Source organism: Cydia splendana, chromosome 22 (genome assembly GCF_910591565.1).
Source record: "Cydia splendana chromosome 22, ilCydSple1.2, whole genome shotgun sequence".
Classification (NCBI taxonomy): domain Eukaryota; kingdom Metazoa; phylum Arthropoda; class Insecta; order Lepidoptera; family Tortricidae; genus Cydia; species Cydia splendana.
The window spans coordinates 2,552,289-2,565,802 of record NC_085981.1 but is presented as its reverse complement, the minus strand read 5'-3'; the positions used below and the strand labels follow the sequence as shown (position 1 = coordinate 2,565,802).

Here is a 13,514-nt window from a genome sequence, read left to right as displayed (position 1 = left end):
GTTGATGTCAACTTGAGCCAGTCTTCTCCGAGACCACGGGGACAACGCCGTCCTCGAAACGTCGGAGGTAAATCTTAAAACTTAAATACGCGATTAAGTCCCGTTGTGCAGTTTGATAAGTAGTTACTTATTTTTAATTTGTTTAATCACGACCAGAAGACAAATTAGTACTTAAGAATGATGTATTGATGTATTTTATAACCGCGGCGGTAGGTACAGAGCGTGGGTTGGGTAGTGTGTAGCGGGTTTATATCACAAACTTTAGTCACAACACTACCCATCATAGACAATTGTAGAATTTAAAAGAAACAAAACCGTCATTCCAACAGGTCCTAATAACCTAACTTATGAACCCATTTTAAACTTTTAATGAAATATCCAAGATACAGTTATATATTTGTGTATTTTACGGAACGGACCGTTTCAATAGTGTATATGTGTATGGTTTCAATGGTATTTGATGAGGTGGTGTGAAAATTCAAAGAGAAACAGTGATACAACAAAGTTAAGTTGTTTGTTTACATAGTTAGCAAGTTCTATTGAAATAGACTTTATATATACATGCTCTGTTATACACACACCGCAGCGGCCAGAAGAGATTGAGGGTGGTCAATATGGCGGCACATGTTTATCGGAGTAAGTTAGTAAAAAAACAACAGGTTGCACTTCGGGAGTGCCGACAGAAGTCAAACCCAATGACTAGTCCAAAATGTCTGCAGCACTATGTATTATTGACCCATCCTCCTTTCTATTGAAAAACTTTAGTTCCGAAATTGCTGGTCAGTGATCTTGTTTAAAATTCGAAATTCAAACTGTAGCGTTAATTGTTTAAAACTAGAATAGAAATTGTAAAGTTACCTTGCAGATCTCGCATCTAAATATATTTGGTCATGATATTTTGAGTTTTATTCACCAGTACTAGAGTTCACTTTTATTAGCGATTTCATCAAGATGTAGCTTTATTGAATTATATTTGAGTGATATAAAGTTAGAATGTAACTGTGAGATCCTCGTATTTCAGCCCGTACAAGATTAGAACATTGAGCTTTATTGCTTAATATAAAAGTCCAGTTTTAAATAATTTACCTGATCATGATACGTTATGACTAAAGTTCTTTGGTGAATAACAGTGTCCGTGACACATGACGTCAGCGTTACGTTACGCGTTACGCTGAATCGAGTTTATCATTTTTTCCCCACCTCAAAAAGTGCTCAGCGCCGCTAAAGAAGTTTTCACTTCAAAAATACCGACGAATTAATCGACTTTGAAGTAGTATTAATCCGCTTTCATAACTAATTTGCCGTAATAGCAAACTCTTTGTTGCTATTAGACTGGTTTATATAGTTATCAAAGTGAAGTTGGATGTATGTAAAGTTAGGTTAGAAGGATGGTATGATTTTGGTTAAATTTTGAACATGATTGAATTTATATTAAACCTTAATTTAGTTTATTTTGTTTTTTTTTTCTAGCTGCAGGTATGAAGTTCAATATCTGACCTTATTTGGCATACATAATACCAGTAACACACACACGAACCGAATCTAACTGACATACAAACTTTCGTTGTCTGTCGCGTTCGGTCGTTTCTACCCACTATTACAGTATCTCATGCGAAAATTGAACCTTTTTTTACAAACTAAATTATATTTTTTCGCACCTGTTAACCTTAACTATTTCTTCCAGCCGTGTGGGCGCTCAGAGAACACACCCCCCGCCAAATCCGCGAAGGCCTGGCCGCTCGCTGCGCCAAGTCGCTCGCCGCCTACAGGAGGCACTGCGCCTCGCCGTCCAGCGCTGGCCAACTGGTGCTGCCGGAGAGTATGAAGCTGCTGCCGCTTTATACCAGCTGTGTTCTACGATCGGATGCACTAGGCGCAGGTAATATTTAGAAAAATGCCCCCAGACTATAATGCCATACGGTGTAATACCTTGTAAGTAACCGAAGTAAACCTCCCCCCGTCAAAGTCCCACGCGTACATGAGACACTGCGCCTCGCCGTCGAGCGCTGGGCAATTGGTGCTGCCGGAGAGTATGAAGCTGCTGCCGCTTTATACCAGCTGTGTTCTACGATCGGACGCATAAGGAGCAGGTAATATTTAGAAAAATGCCCCCAGACTATAATGCCATACGGTGTAATACCTTGTAAGTAACCGAGGTAAACCTTCCCTTGTCAAAGTCCCACGCGTACATGAGACACTGCGCCTCGCCGTCCAGCGCTGGGCAATTGGTGCTGCCGGAGAGTATGAAGCTGCTGCCACCTTATACTAGCTGTGTTCTACGATCGGACGCATTAGGAGCAAGTAAGACACAAAAAAACTGAAACTATCCCCACAATATAATGCCATATAAAGGTTTATATAGTGTAGGTACGCTATTATTTCACTAAAACTATATTCTGAGCTGTGAGCTGCGATCGGATGTTTTAGGAGTAGGTAATATTTAAAAAAATGTCCCCAGACTATAATGCCATGCGTTGTAATACCTTAATAGTAACTAAGGTAAACCTTCCCCCGGTCAAAATCGCTCCTGCCACTTTATACTAGCTGTATTTTACGATCGGATGCTTTAGGAACATTAGAAATGTCCCCAGACTATAACACCATACGGTGTAATAGCTTAATAGTAACCAAGGTGAACCTTTCCCCGTCAAAAGTCCCTCGCCTACTGGAGACACTGCGCTTCGCAATCCAGCGTGGGAATTGCCGGTGTGCTCTGTTAATTATGCTAGTACATTATCATTAACTGTTTTTTTTCTCAGGCACGGACATAACCTGCGACGACAAATCGTGCGCGATGTACCGCACTCTAACCGCCGACGTGTCCACGTCCGTCGTGTACACGTACCCTCGCCTGCTGCCGCTGCACCGTCTCGCGGAGGACCCTGCACTCTCGCCGCTCAGGGCTTCCATGGACAAGATGAATGACCAGGGAGTTTATCTATTAGGTAAGTAACTAAAGGCGTATACCGCACTCTAACCGCCGACGTGTCCACGTCCGTCGTGTACGCGTACCCTCGCCAACTGCCGCTGCACCGTCTCGCGGAGGAGCCCGCACTCACGCCGCTCAGGGCTTCCATGGACAAGATGAATGACCAAGGAGTTTATCTATTAGGTAAGAAACTAAAGGCCTATACCGCACTCTAACTGCCGACGTGTCGACGTCCGTCGTGTACACGGACACAATGACCAAGGAGTTTATCTATTAGGTAAGAAACTAAAAGCTAACACACAAATTAAATCGTGGTTCTTTGACGACAACGTGTCGTCAGTGGTAGCTGTCGTCGATGCCGTTGCCGTTCGACTATAAATTGAGAGTGATATAATCAGCTTATTGGTTTTCCTGTAATCTGTGTATAGGTTAATAAGTATTTCGATCGTATAAGGCTTCTGTTTTTTCCTTTTAACGTACGGAACCCGAAAAGCCATGTCTTTATTGTCCCAGAGCTCATTGCACTAAATAACGACAACGTGTCGTCATTGGCACTCAACATTTTATCTTTTTTTTTCTCAGAAAACGGCGTCCACATGCTAATCTGGGTCGGCTCCCAAGCCCCGCTCGACTTCGTACGAGACGTGTTCGACGCGGCTTCCCCTCAACAGATCGACACGCGAGTATGTACGTTACCTGAGTTGGACAATCCGCTCAGCGTAGCTGTGAGGGGCGTGTTAGAAGATGCGACTAGATCAAGAAGAAAGGCCATGAGGGTAAGTTACATAGTTGATACTTATCTCAAGGCAATAAGGTTTAAATTGTTAGTTACACACCTCAACAGACATGCGTACTGTATGCATGTTACCTGAGCTAGATAATCAGCTCAGCGTCGCTGTGAGGTGTATTAAGGCTCATTTAGACGGTGCGAGAACTCGCATGCGTGTTTCATTACATAACGTCGGCTGAGTTGGATGTAACCAATAGTCCTCAATGTAACTAAAATCGCATACGAGTTCGCGCGCCGTCTAAATCGGCCCTTAGAAGATGCGACTGGGACGATGGGGGTACAGATAAGATTCGGGTGAAAAAATCGGTGGACGACATTCGGAAGATCACGGGGCACTTTTGGTTGAGACCATCTCAGGGCCGAGATAAGTGGCGTACACGAAGATAGGCCGTTTACGCGCATTAAGAATTTGGATTTTACAGCTGCGTCGCAGTATGTTAAAAGGTATATATTTTATTTATAATTTGAACATGTTTTTTGATGATTTAAACCTTCGAGCAACACGGAAGGGAGGCGGCATTCGCACTCTTTCCCCTCTGCCGAGGTACAAGATTAGCGCGTCAATCTAATCTAGCGCGGGTAATAAAACTAGTTGCACTTGGATTTTTCACTAGACCGAGTCCAGACGCGCGCGTGAACACTGCTGCACAAAAATGCCTGTTTGCTCGGTGTTTTGTTATAAAAAGAGGTCGGGGACACCAAATTTACAAAAAGAAAGTGTTACATTTCACATGTAATATTTTTTTTTACATATCATACGTTTAATTACATTCAAACACAATTATTATATTTTAGTCTCATGTAATTGTTGGATTTATCGATTTTGCTCGCTCAGTACAAATTGCGGATCGGTCGAGCGACAAATCCGACTTCTCATCTCTCAGAATACAATAACATACTTCAACGAAAATGTGTTAGTGTGCGTGTTGTGACACTTGTCACTCGTCCGTACACAAAAAGAGATCGAGGTTTGCAAGATTTGTCTTTGACGTGTGTCATTTTCTATGTATTTGTGTCGTCATTACAGATTGGATTTTGTATGTAAGTGTGTGAGAAGTGCGACTGTGTGCACCTTTCCCCCCGCGAAAAATGGCAGAAAGATTTGTACGGTGAGATATCGCTTGGGCCCCTCCCTTCCGATGTGTCGGAAGCCGGTGTTGCTCGAAGATTTAAACATACTTTAAACGATAAGCGTTTAAATGATAGGCCTAGTTGTAACGGGCGCTTGCTTTATGTTGCATAAAACCATATAATAATTTGGAAATAATGTCCATATTAAAAAAAACGAACTACTGACAAGCAACCGTTTGGGTAAGATAAATGCATGGTTTATTCACTTAGCACATTAGCATGTCGCATGTCTGCACGCCTAAGATTTATATCATTTATTCCCTTCTTATTTCCTGGCTTTACACTCTTAACCCTTTAACGGACCAGATTAAAAAATACACGATTCAAGCCTCATACACTACACCTCTAAAGTCCTGAAAATTATTCATACGAATAAAATTCAAAATAGAAAAACGCTTCACTGAATTGATAAGATTGATTCATATCTTTCGCTCGCGGTGATATGTATCACTCATTTCGTTCATTTCGCTCAGTGGATCTGTAAGCTATATTGTTCACGAGTGAGTAGAGAGAGATGTCAATCAATCAGATGACATAAGCGCGACCAAGATGGCGAATAACGCGATACGATCCCGCCATGTTTTCCCGACACCCTCCGAATTCTTCCGAACTGCTCCGAAACCTATTCGCATCGTCTCACTCGCTCACTCGCTCGACACGCTCGGCCGGCTCATTCGAATCATGAGTGGGAAAGAGCGAGCAAGGAACACTGAGATAGATGAGTTACTGAGCGAAATGAGCGAGTTGAATCTACACTGAGTTGAAGAGTGAGTGAGTTCAGTCAAATGATACAGTTCATTTAAATCACTCACTCGTGAACGACAAATGCCTAATTCAAAAAGATGATTTTATAAGTAATTTTTTCCGTGTAATATCTAAGCGTGCCCCATAAAGGGTTAAGTACTATAGTATGCTATAGCATGCACGCCTAACTCGTTTCCCCGCATCAGCTGGAGATCGTCCATCAGTACGACAAGAGAGAAGCGCTGTTCCGTCGTCAGCTGGCCGAGGATCGCGGCCTGGATGGCTCTGCATCATACTTGGAGCTGCTTATGGAGACGCATCGCCGTGTTAAAGACCTCATTTAGACAGTATGTCGCGTTGGGAGGCCTGTGGAAGTATTAAAAACAGTTTTTTTCTTTCATAACTGATTCAGCGCTAATCACGACACGTTGTCGTTTCGCTTCAACGAAGCGTTTTGCGCGTCAACTTTCTCAACATTGCATTATGCTCAACATTGTCTGGCTTAAAAAAAGGTGATTCTTCACAAAATGGCTGTCTATTTAATATATAATCTATGAGAAACATAGTTTATTTTGCTTTGGGCAAGAGTATGAGGATTTCCTACACGTGCTTGGCCTATGCTCGGCTAGATGGCGTGACGACAACGTTTCATATTTAACAATTTTAACACATAGATATCAGTGAATGAACAAGGGTCAAAAAGATATAAAAATAATAAAATCATTTATCCATATATAAATATTTTTTTGATAATTTCTTTCACTTTGAGTTTTAGTCGTGTGTCGATAGATGGCAGTAAATTTACTGTGACTACAAAGTTTACTATGACAGGACCCCTCTATACTATCTATTCTCTTTGCTATTAATTAGAGAATCGCGATCAAAATTAAGAATTAGACGAAGACAAGTGTTTTTTAAAGAATAACTGTTTTCTGTTGGGCATGGTAGGAAATGTCGAGGATGTTGACGGTTTCCATAAACATTATTTGATAACAAACTGTGATAATACTTCTACAAGCTATTATTTTTGGGCTTTTAAAAGCAGCGGTTTCAACAGCGTGAGTTAAAAGGGATTTGATTTTTTAATGGTGGAGGGAATGGGATATTCTTCAGCCATGGTACCCATCGTTTCGTGGCGGAAGCGGCAGAATTTGAGGCCTTGTCGTCTGGACGTCAAGAATGTATATCGTCGTGACTAGTCATGTCCACAGCGCCAAGAACGCCTACCGTCGTGAGTAGTTTCTTGTATTAAGGTGACGTTAAACATTATATGCCAAGATTTGTCTGCTTTTAAGCTTTGCTGGTTTTTTAGGTTTTCCTGTTGTTTTCGCTTTTACAGGTTTTCGGAAATCGAGTGTTTTTCTAATGAGAGTTTTAAATTTTCGCAATTTGTTTGTTCCAGTGGGATTTTTCTGTATTTTGTATCATCGTAACGTGTTTTAGAAATTACAAACATAACTGACTTTGTTTTGTATTTTCTGCTATTTGATTTGTCTTAACACATTTAACACCAACATGTGCATCACCTCCAATTAACATTCATTATAATCATTATACATTGTTTATTTTCTATGAGAGAAATATCATTTATAACTACATCGTATAAAACACCAGGGATTCGTAAAGTTTAGGTTTTTCAGCTTAAAATCACGAGCACTATCGATTCTCCTAGACTAGGAGAAAGAAAGTGTTACAATTATAATACCTAATATTTTCGATTTACATTACGTTAATTCCATGGAAAAGTAGCGGTAATGAATAAAAAAATAGGGAATTCATTTTCTTATTGTAGAATCAATAATGTTCATGATTCTGATTAGGAAAAATCTAAATTTCTCTAAACCCTAATAACACAAGATCTTATAATTACCTGTAAAAAGCCCTTTAGGCTGCCTTTCCACCAGGGTGGAGATGAGAGGACGTGAGGGAATTAACCAATAGCATCGGTTGTAATCCAGCGGAGCGGAGAAGAGAGGTGGATTACAATCAATCATCTGATCTCCGCTCATCTCCGCTTCATTAGAAATGCAGTTTTAGACTATACGACTCAGCTTACACGTCGTGTACATTATGTGGTCAAAAAGCTAATAAACCCATTTTGTTGCAGCTAACCGTGATGCGCCAACACGACAAGCTGGAGACAGTCCTCCGTCACTTCCTGGTCGAGGACCGCGGCGTGGACGGGTCCTCCTCCTACGTGGACTTCCTCTGCCACATCCACAAGGAGATCCGCGCGTTGCTATAGCATTTGTACTATTAACGCGCTTAATGGCGCGTACGCACGCGGTGGGTAAAAGGTCCTTATGGTGCGCTTTCGATTTCAATCTACAATTGTCACCTTAACTGATTAGGTGCATATTAAAATTCATATGTATCAAAACCATCAGACCTACTACTTGACGACAACGTGTCGTGATTGGCGCTGAATGAATTGATAATTGTAACTATTACTAAATACACGATATTTACCATGTATATTACTTTTTTCGTGTTACTCTGTAAAAATGGCATTTTAAACGTATTGGAAATAAAAAAAATGCATGGTATAAATCTAGGTCTTAATAGTAGTTATGAAAATGACCGTGTTAGCTTGAAATCTTATAAGACTGGCTAGATCGCATTTAAAAAAGGCCTGGAAACATGCCAATTTGTGATTTTAAAGCTGAGTTCATAATCTGCGCACCATGTTAACCTTTTGGACGCCGTGTCAAACACAAAAGCAGTCACTCGGACGCCACGTCACCGAAGTGTCAAAACTGAAATTGAACTTTATGCATATGCACGTAGGTCTATGTTGCTCTGTGGTCTGTGACCGATTAATCCGTTTTATGGCGTTGGACCTGCGGTGCGGATATATCGGTCATTGGCATCCAAAAGGTTAAAGCATCACGACAACGTGTCGTGAGTGGAAATTGTGTCGTTTCTTTAATACGTTAGGTGCTGACAAACCCGAAAGAACTCTGTTAAAATAACAATAACATTATCATAGTTGAAATCTAAAGCCAAACAAAGCCTTAATACCACCCGTGACAGTCGAAATGGTTATCGCGTGGTTGACATTGCAAATGTGAATAAGACTTGGTCATTTGTTATATGTTGACATATTTGTACATTGAATGAATGAATGCAAAGTTATATGATGTTAAAACGTTCGTTCATATACGGTAAATATACACGACAGTATGCGTCATCATCATCAATAACGATTTAACAAGTAACTGAAAAGTTATTTTAATTTTTTTATTCTGTGAGTGTATATTATGGAAAATATCATTTATACGATCTACAGTATGTATTTGAGTGTCACACATGGAAGGGTATTTAGACCAACCTAACTCTGAAGCGATCGATAAAAAGTAGTTTTTGCAGTATCTGGCAACACCACGGAAAAAGTATTAAATAGTCTTGATACTTATGAATTATTCTATCATTAACTGTAGGTATAAAAATGCGGAACACAAAGATGAAGTTAATAAGATTAGTATGCCTATACCTATTAGGTGTGGTCTATTTTCTGTGAAATTAAAACCTTGGTCTAAACTAATATTACATTTTCCAAATATGGTGCAAGTTTATATCTGTCACCAACATGTCTTTGTGACATCTAAGAAAGTTTGCCATTATTTATTTTTGCTGGTCTGATTTCGATTTCGATGAAATTTGCTATATGGGGGTTTTCGGGGGCGAAAAATCGATCTAGCTAGGTCTTATCCCTGGGAAAACGCGCATTTTTGAGTGATTATAATTATGTTTTCCGAGCAAAGCTCAGTCTCCCAGATATTATGTTTTAAATACGGTAAAATATCGTCCGCCATTTTGTTTACGCGCATTAAGAATTTGGATTTTAGAGCTGCGTTGCAGTATGTTAAAAGGTATATATTTTATTTATAATTTGAACGATTTGATTTGTTGTTTGACGTGAAGGCATGAAGGCAGAAGCCAATTCAACATACTGTCACGATATAAAAATGTGTTAAAAAAATTATTAATCTGTTATTCAGATATGAAAACGATCAATCTTTCTTTAATAACTAATAAAATGAAATGCCTAGTAAATATCAGTATTTTGAACTAATACTCATTTGAAGTTTAATTTTAAACAAATACTTAGAGTTAACCAAGCTAACTCTGCAGCGCAATAATTTAATAACCAGTTATCCCTTTTCTAGGCATAGTGCACCTAGCGTCCACATACTCGCCAATAGAATTTCAGGTTCATATTCGATTGGTCTTTCGGGAAAAGTTACATATATCATTAAATTAATCATCAAAGCTGCATACATTTTAATATGTACCTACTGTACTTTAATATGTACATATTTGCATTTTTTGGAAAAACCTTGTAGTTTGGTGCGGCCTGGAAAAGGGTTAAAAAAAATATACAGGTATGGCAATATTGGCAATATTTCTTATGCCCACTTGCACCATTCGACTAACCTGGGGTTAACCGGTTAAACCTGGAGATAATGGTAGCCCCTTGGTTACCAGTACAATTCGACACTAGGTTAACGGTTTAACCGCTTAACCCCGGGTTATTGGGATGCGGATGGTGCAAGTGGGCCTTAGCTGTCACAAATATATGTTGATGACAGGTAAGTAGATTGAGACGTCTTAATACTTGCACCATATTTGGAAAATATAATATTAGTTTAGACCAAGGTTTTGATTTCACAGAAAATTTACCATACCTAATAGAATAATTCAAGTATCAAGACTATTTAATATTTTTTCTGTGGTGTTGTCACATACTGATTGTCAAAAACTACTTTTTATATGTTTACTCAGTTAAATTGAACCAAGTTATTTGAATTCTAAAATAACGGCCGATAAAAACGAATAACTAGTTATTTATCAAACAAAATGTATTCATGTTCCCCACCCGTTATTCCGGTATCGTCTTGGATCGTCCCATTCGTTTTTCGTCAAGTTCTTAAATTAGTCCTATTCTGCTTTCGTCACCGTCACCCATTCTACATTCGTCACAATCGTCGGTGGCTTTCAATGTAGAATGCGTGACGAAAGCAGAATAGAACTAATTTAAGAACTTGACGAAAAACGAATGGGACGACCCAAGACGATACCGTTATTCCATCATAGCTAAGATTTTGTATTATATATTATATTCCATGTCTATTTTATGTAATAAAATAAATTTTGTTAAATATATAGAAATTATAATCGTTTACGAACACAACTGTGTAAATAAATTATTGGCATTAATTGTTATTGTTTTGATTTATTATAACGTAGCGGCCAAGGTGCTCAATAATATCTGAACATGCAATTTAACGTCTTGATAATAGTCTTAGTTCGGATATTTATGGACACGTTGGGCGCTCTGAAATATCTGTTGACTGTATGTCAATATAGGGAAGGCAAACACGTGGAAATATTAAAAGGTATTTAATACTATTGTAGGATATTGTAATTATGTATTAAAAAACCCATTTACAGCCTTCCCTGTGCTCAATGCCAATGACGACACATATGCGTCAATGCGGCGTTAAGGCTATTTTGAGTTAATAAGTAAGGACGGATTAGATTCGATTTGTAGTGACATAGCCATTCTTCCACTTGTAATATAATGCTAGATCGTAAACATAATTGTGTTTAGTCAGCGAAAATAGAAAAGTAAGTTGTTTAAGGTGACGATTTAAACAAATAAAATATAAAAACAAGTTACTTTACTAATTTTTGTTATAGTTTAGCGTGGAATTAAATTTGTTTATTATTTCTATGTATGATTGAAATTATATTCAATTACTTAAGATTAAATAGGTATTCAATAAACAATTTTTATATTACATGGTTTTTATTTTCAAAAGATGCATAATTATTAATTAACAAACATTTTTACTTTCAATTTGATGGAGGTATTATAATTTATTATTGTTTCTTACAAAATAGTTGTTATTATAATTTAAATAGGGGACCAGATATAGTCGGCGCAACGTAATAACTCCTATGCGACAATTATGAATTGAACCTAATAAAATACATGAAGCTAAGGCTAGTATGAGTATTATTAGTTAAACGGTGGATCTAAGCTTCATATAAATAAGGGTCAATTCCTAATTGTCAAATACAAGTTCTTACATTGCGCTGGCCATATTAACTGTAGGAAGACAGTAACATTTACAACAAGCCAAATTATTGATTAAAAAGTCATAAAAACAAGACGACAGGTGTGCGTCCATAGTCATATTCACATGGGTGCTAAATTAAACAGTGTGTTATAATGGTCCCACGCGGTTGGTGCCATCGCGAGCCTGAAAAAGAGTGAGGAAGGTAAATAAATTTCAATTAAAAACGGATTGTATTCTATTTAATTTTCGCTAAATAATGTTGGCACAAATCCAAGTAAGGTAAAACAATCTAGTACTTGACAGGCTATAAGAGTTTGCACCTGTGGTTGACACCGTGTGTGTCATCTCAACCTATTGTAAGGAATTAGGGTTGAAGGTGGCAAATATTGGGACATTTAACCCTTTTCCAAGCCGCACCAATCTACGAGGTTTTCCCTAAAAATCCAAATATATTCCAATCAATATGATGATTAATTTGAAGACATGTCACATTTCTCGAAACTCCAATCTAATTTGAACGTTAAATCGGAAGTCTAAAGTTGAAATTCTATTGGCGCGTATGTGGTCGATAAATCGTACTATGCCTGGGAAAGGGTTAATGATAATATTACTTCCTTTTGTATTGCAAATTGCGGGCGTTGTGTGCAATGTCAGAAATCGGAAGTTTTGCGGAAAACCTTAAAAATTGCGCCAAAAGCGTTATGTTATTCTTTTGTACGGTCAAGTAATTTAATTTAAGTACAATTATCATACGATACATAAGAATCATTAGCATACAGTCAAAAAATGGTAGGTATGAAGTGCAACAGTATTATGTCCCGAGTGACTATCATATTGACTGTCACTGTGCCAAGGTACGAAAAAAAAAGAAATTACTTTTTTTGACTGTATGTTAATGATTTATATATGCAGAATAATATGGAGTATTACTGCAATGTTCTGCCGCCAGAGTGCAGCACTAGCACCCATCGTAAACCATAGTGTAACTTATACATACTGTGCCTTAAACTGTCTTTTGACATGTTTTCACAGAATCACAGACAATGAAATATAACATTGATAGATCAAGGCGGTTTGTTTACAAAGGGCCTACCGGGAAACGCGAAAATCGAAACTCGGCTATCTGCCTCTTTATCGCTCGAATATGCAAGAGCAATAGAGAGGTTAGATAACAAAATTTCGACTCGTTTGCGGTAGACCCTCAAATTGTGAGTAATTGTGGTAGTGGCGCCCCCTACGCATAGTTTCGCGTAATATTCCCTATTGAATAAATAAATAATGCTTATTTACCTGATTCTTTATGACTTTAACCTTTGCCAGCGGGTGTTGGTACGGAAATTCCTTGCTGCACGGAGAGGTCGGTCTCTCTGGGTCTGAAAATATGGACTGAAAAACGAGCACTGTTAGTACGGATACAAACAGCAACATCTTAACTCAAAACACCTTAAAACTAGCATTACCATAAGTACATATTATACAATATATCTTAAACACTAAAACACACACTATGGCTGCGAAGCATTTCGTAACCTTGCTGTGTCAGGGAGCCGGCCGCGGAACCGCCGAAACTTGACACCATTCAATATACTCTATGCTTGAATTGCTTGACACCCTTCGGCCAAAACTCCTCATTGGTGATGCACGCTAAACGTTCAGTCTGACCGCTCATCACAAAATAATTGAAATTCGCTTTGAGTCGAGATTCCAACTTCGCGGCCCTCAGGGCGAATCCGGACTTGACTCGTACATACTTTACGAAGTTTATGATGTCCTCGACCTTCGTAAGGTAGTGTGAACGGGATACATACAGCAGTGTCGACGGTGTTTCAGGACG

At 38.7% G+C, this 13,514-nt stretch overlaps 1 protein-coding gene across 1 annotated transcript in view; it reads left to right on the top strand.

Annotated features, from left to right (window-relative positions):
• LOC134801665 (protein transport protein Sec24C) overlaps positions 1–8,086 on the top strand; it is a 37,943-nt gene extending 29,857 nt beyond the window's left edge. Inside the window, exons 17-20 of the mRNA XM_063774284.1 lie at positions 1,685–1,879; positions 2,760–2,945; positions 3,512–3,705; positions 7,702–8,086. Coding sequence (XP_063630354.1) covers positions 1,685–1,879; positions 2,760–2,945; positions 3,512–3,705; positions 7,702–7,839 — 713 coding nt within the window. The 3' untranslated portion in view covers positions 7,840–8,086. The remainder of the gene's footprint in view (positions 1–1,684; positions 1,880–2,759; positions 2,946–3,511; positions 3,706–7,701) is intronic.
• Positions 8,087–13,514: the final 5,428 nt, after the last annotated feature.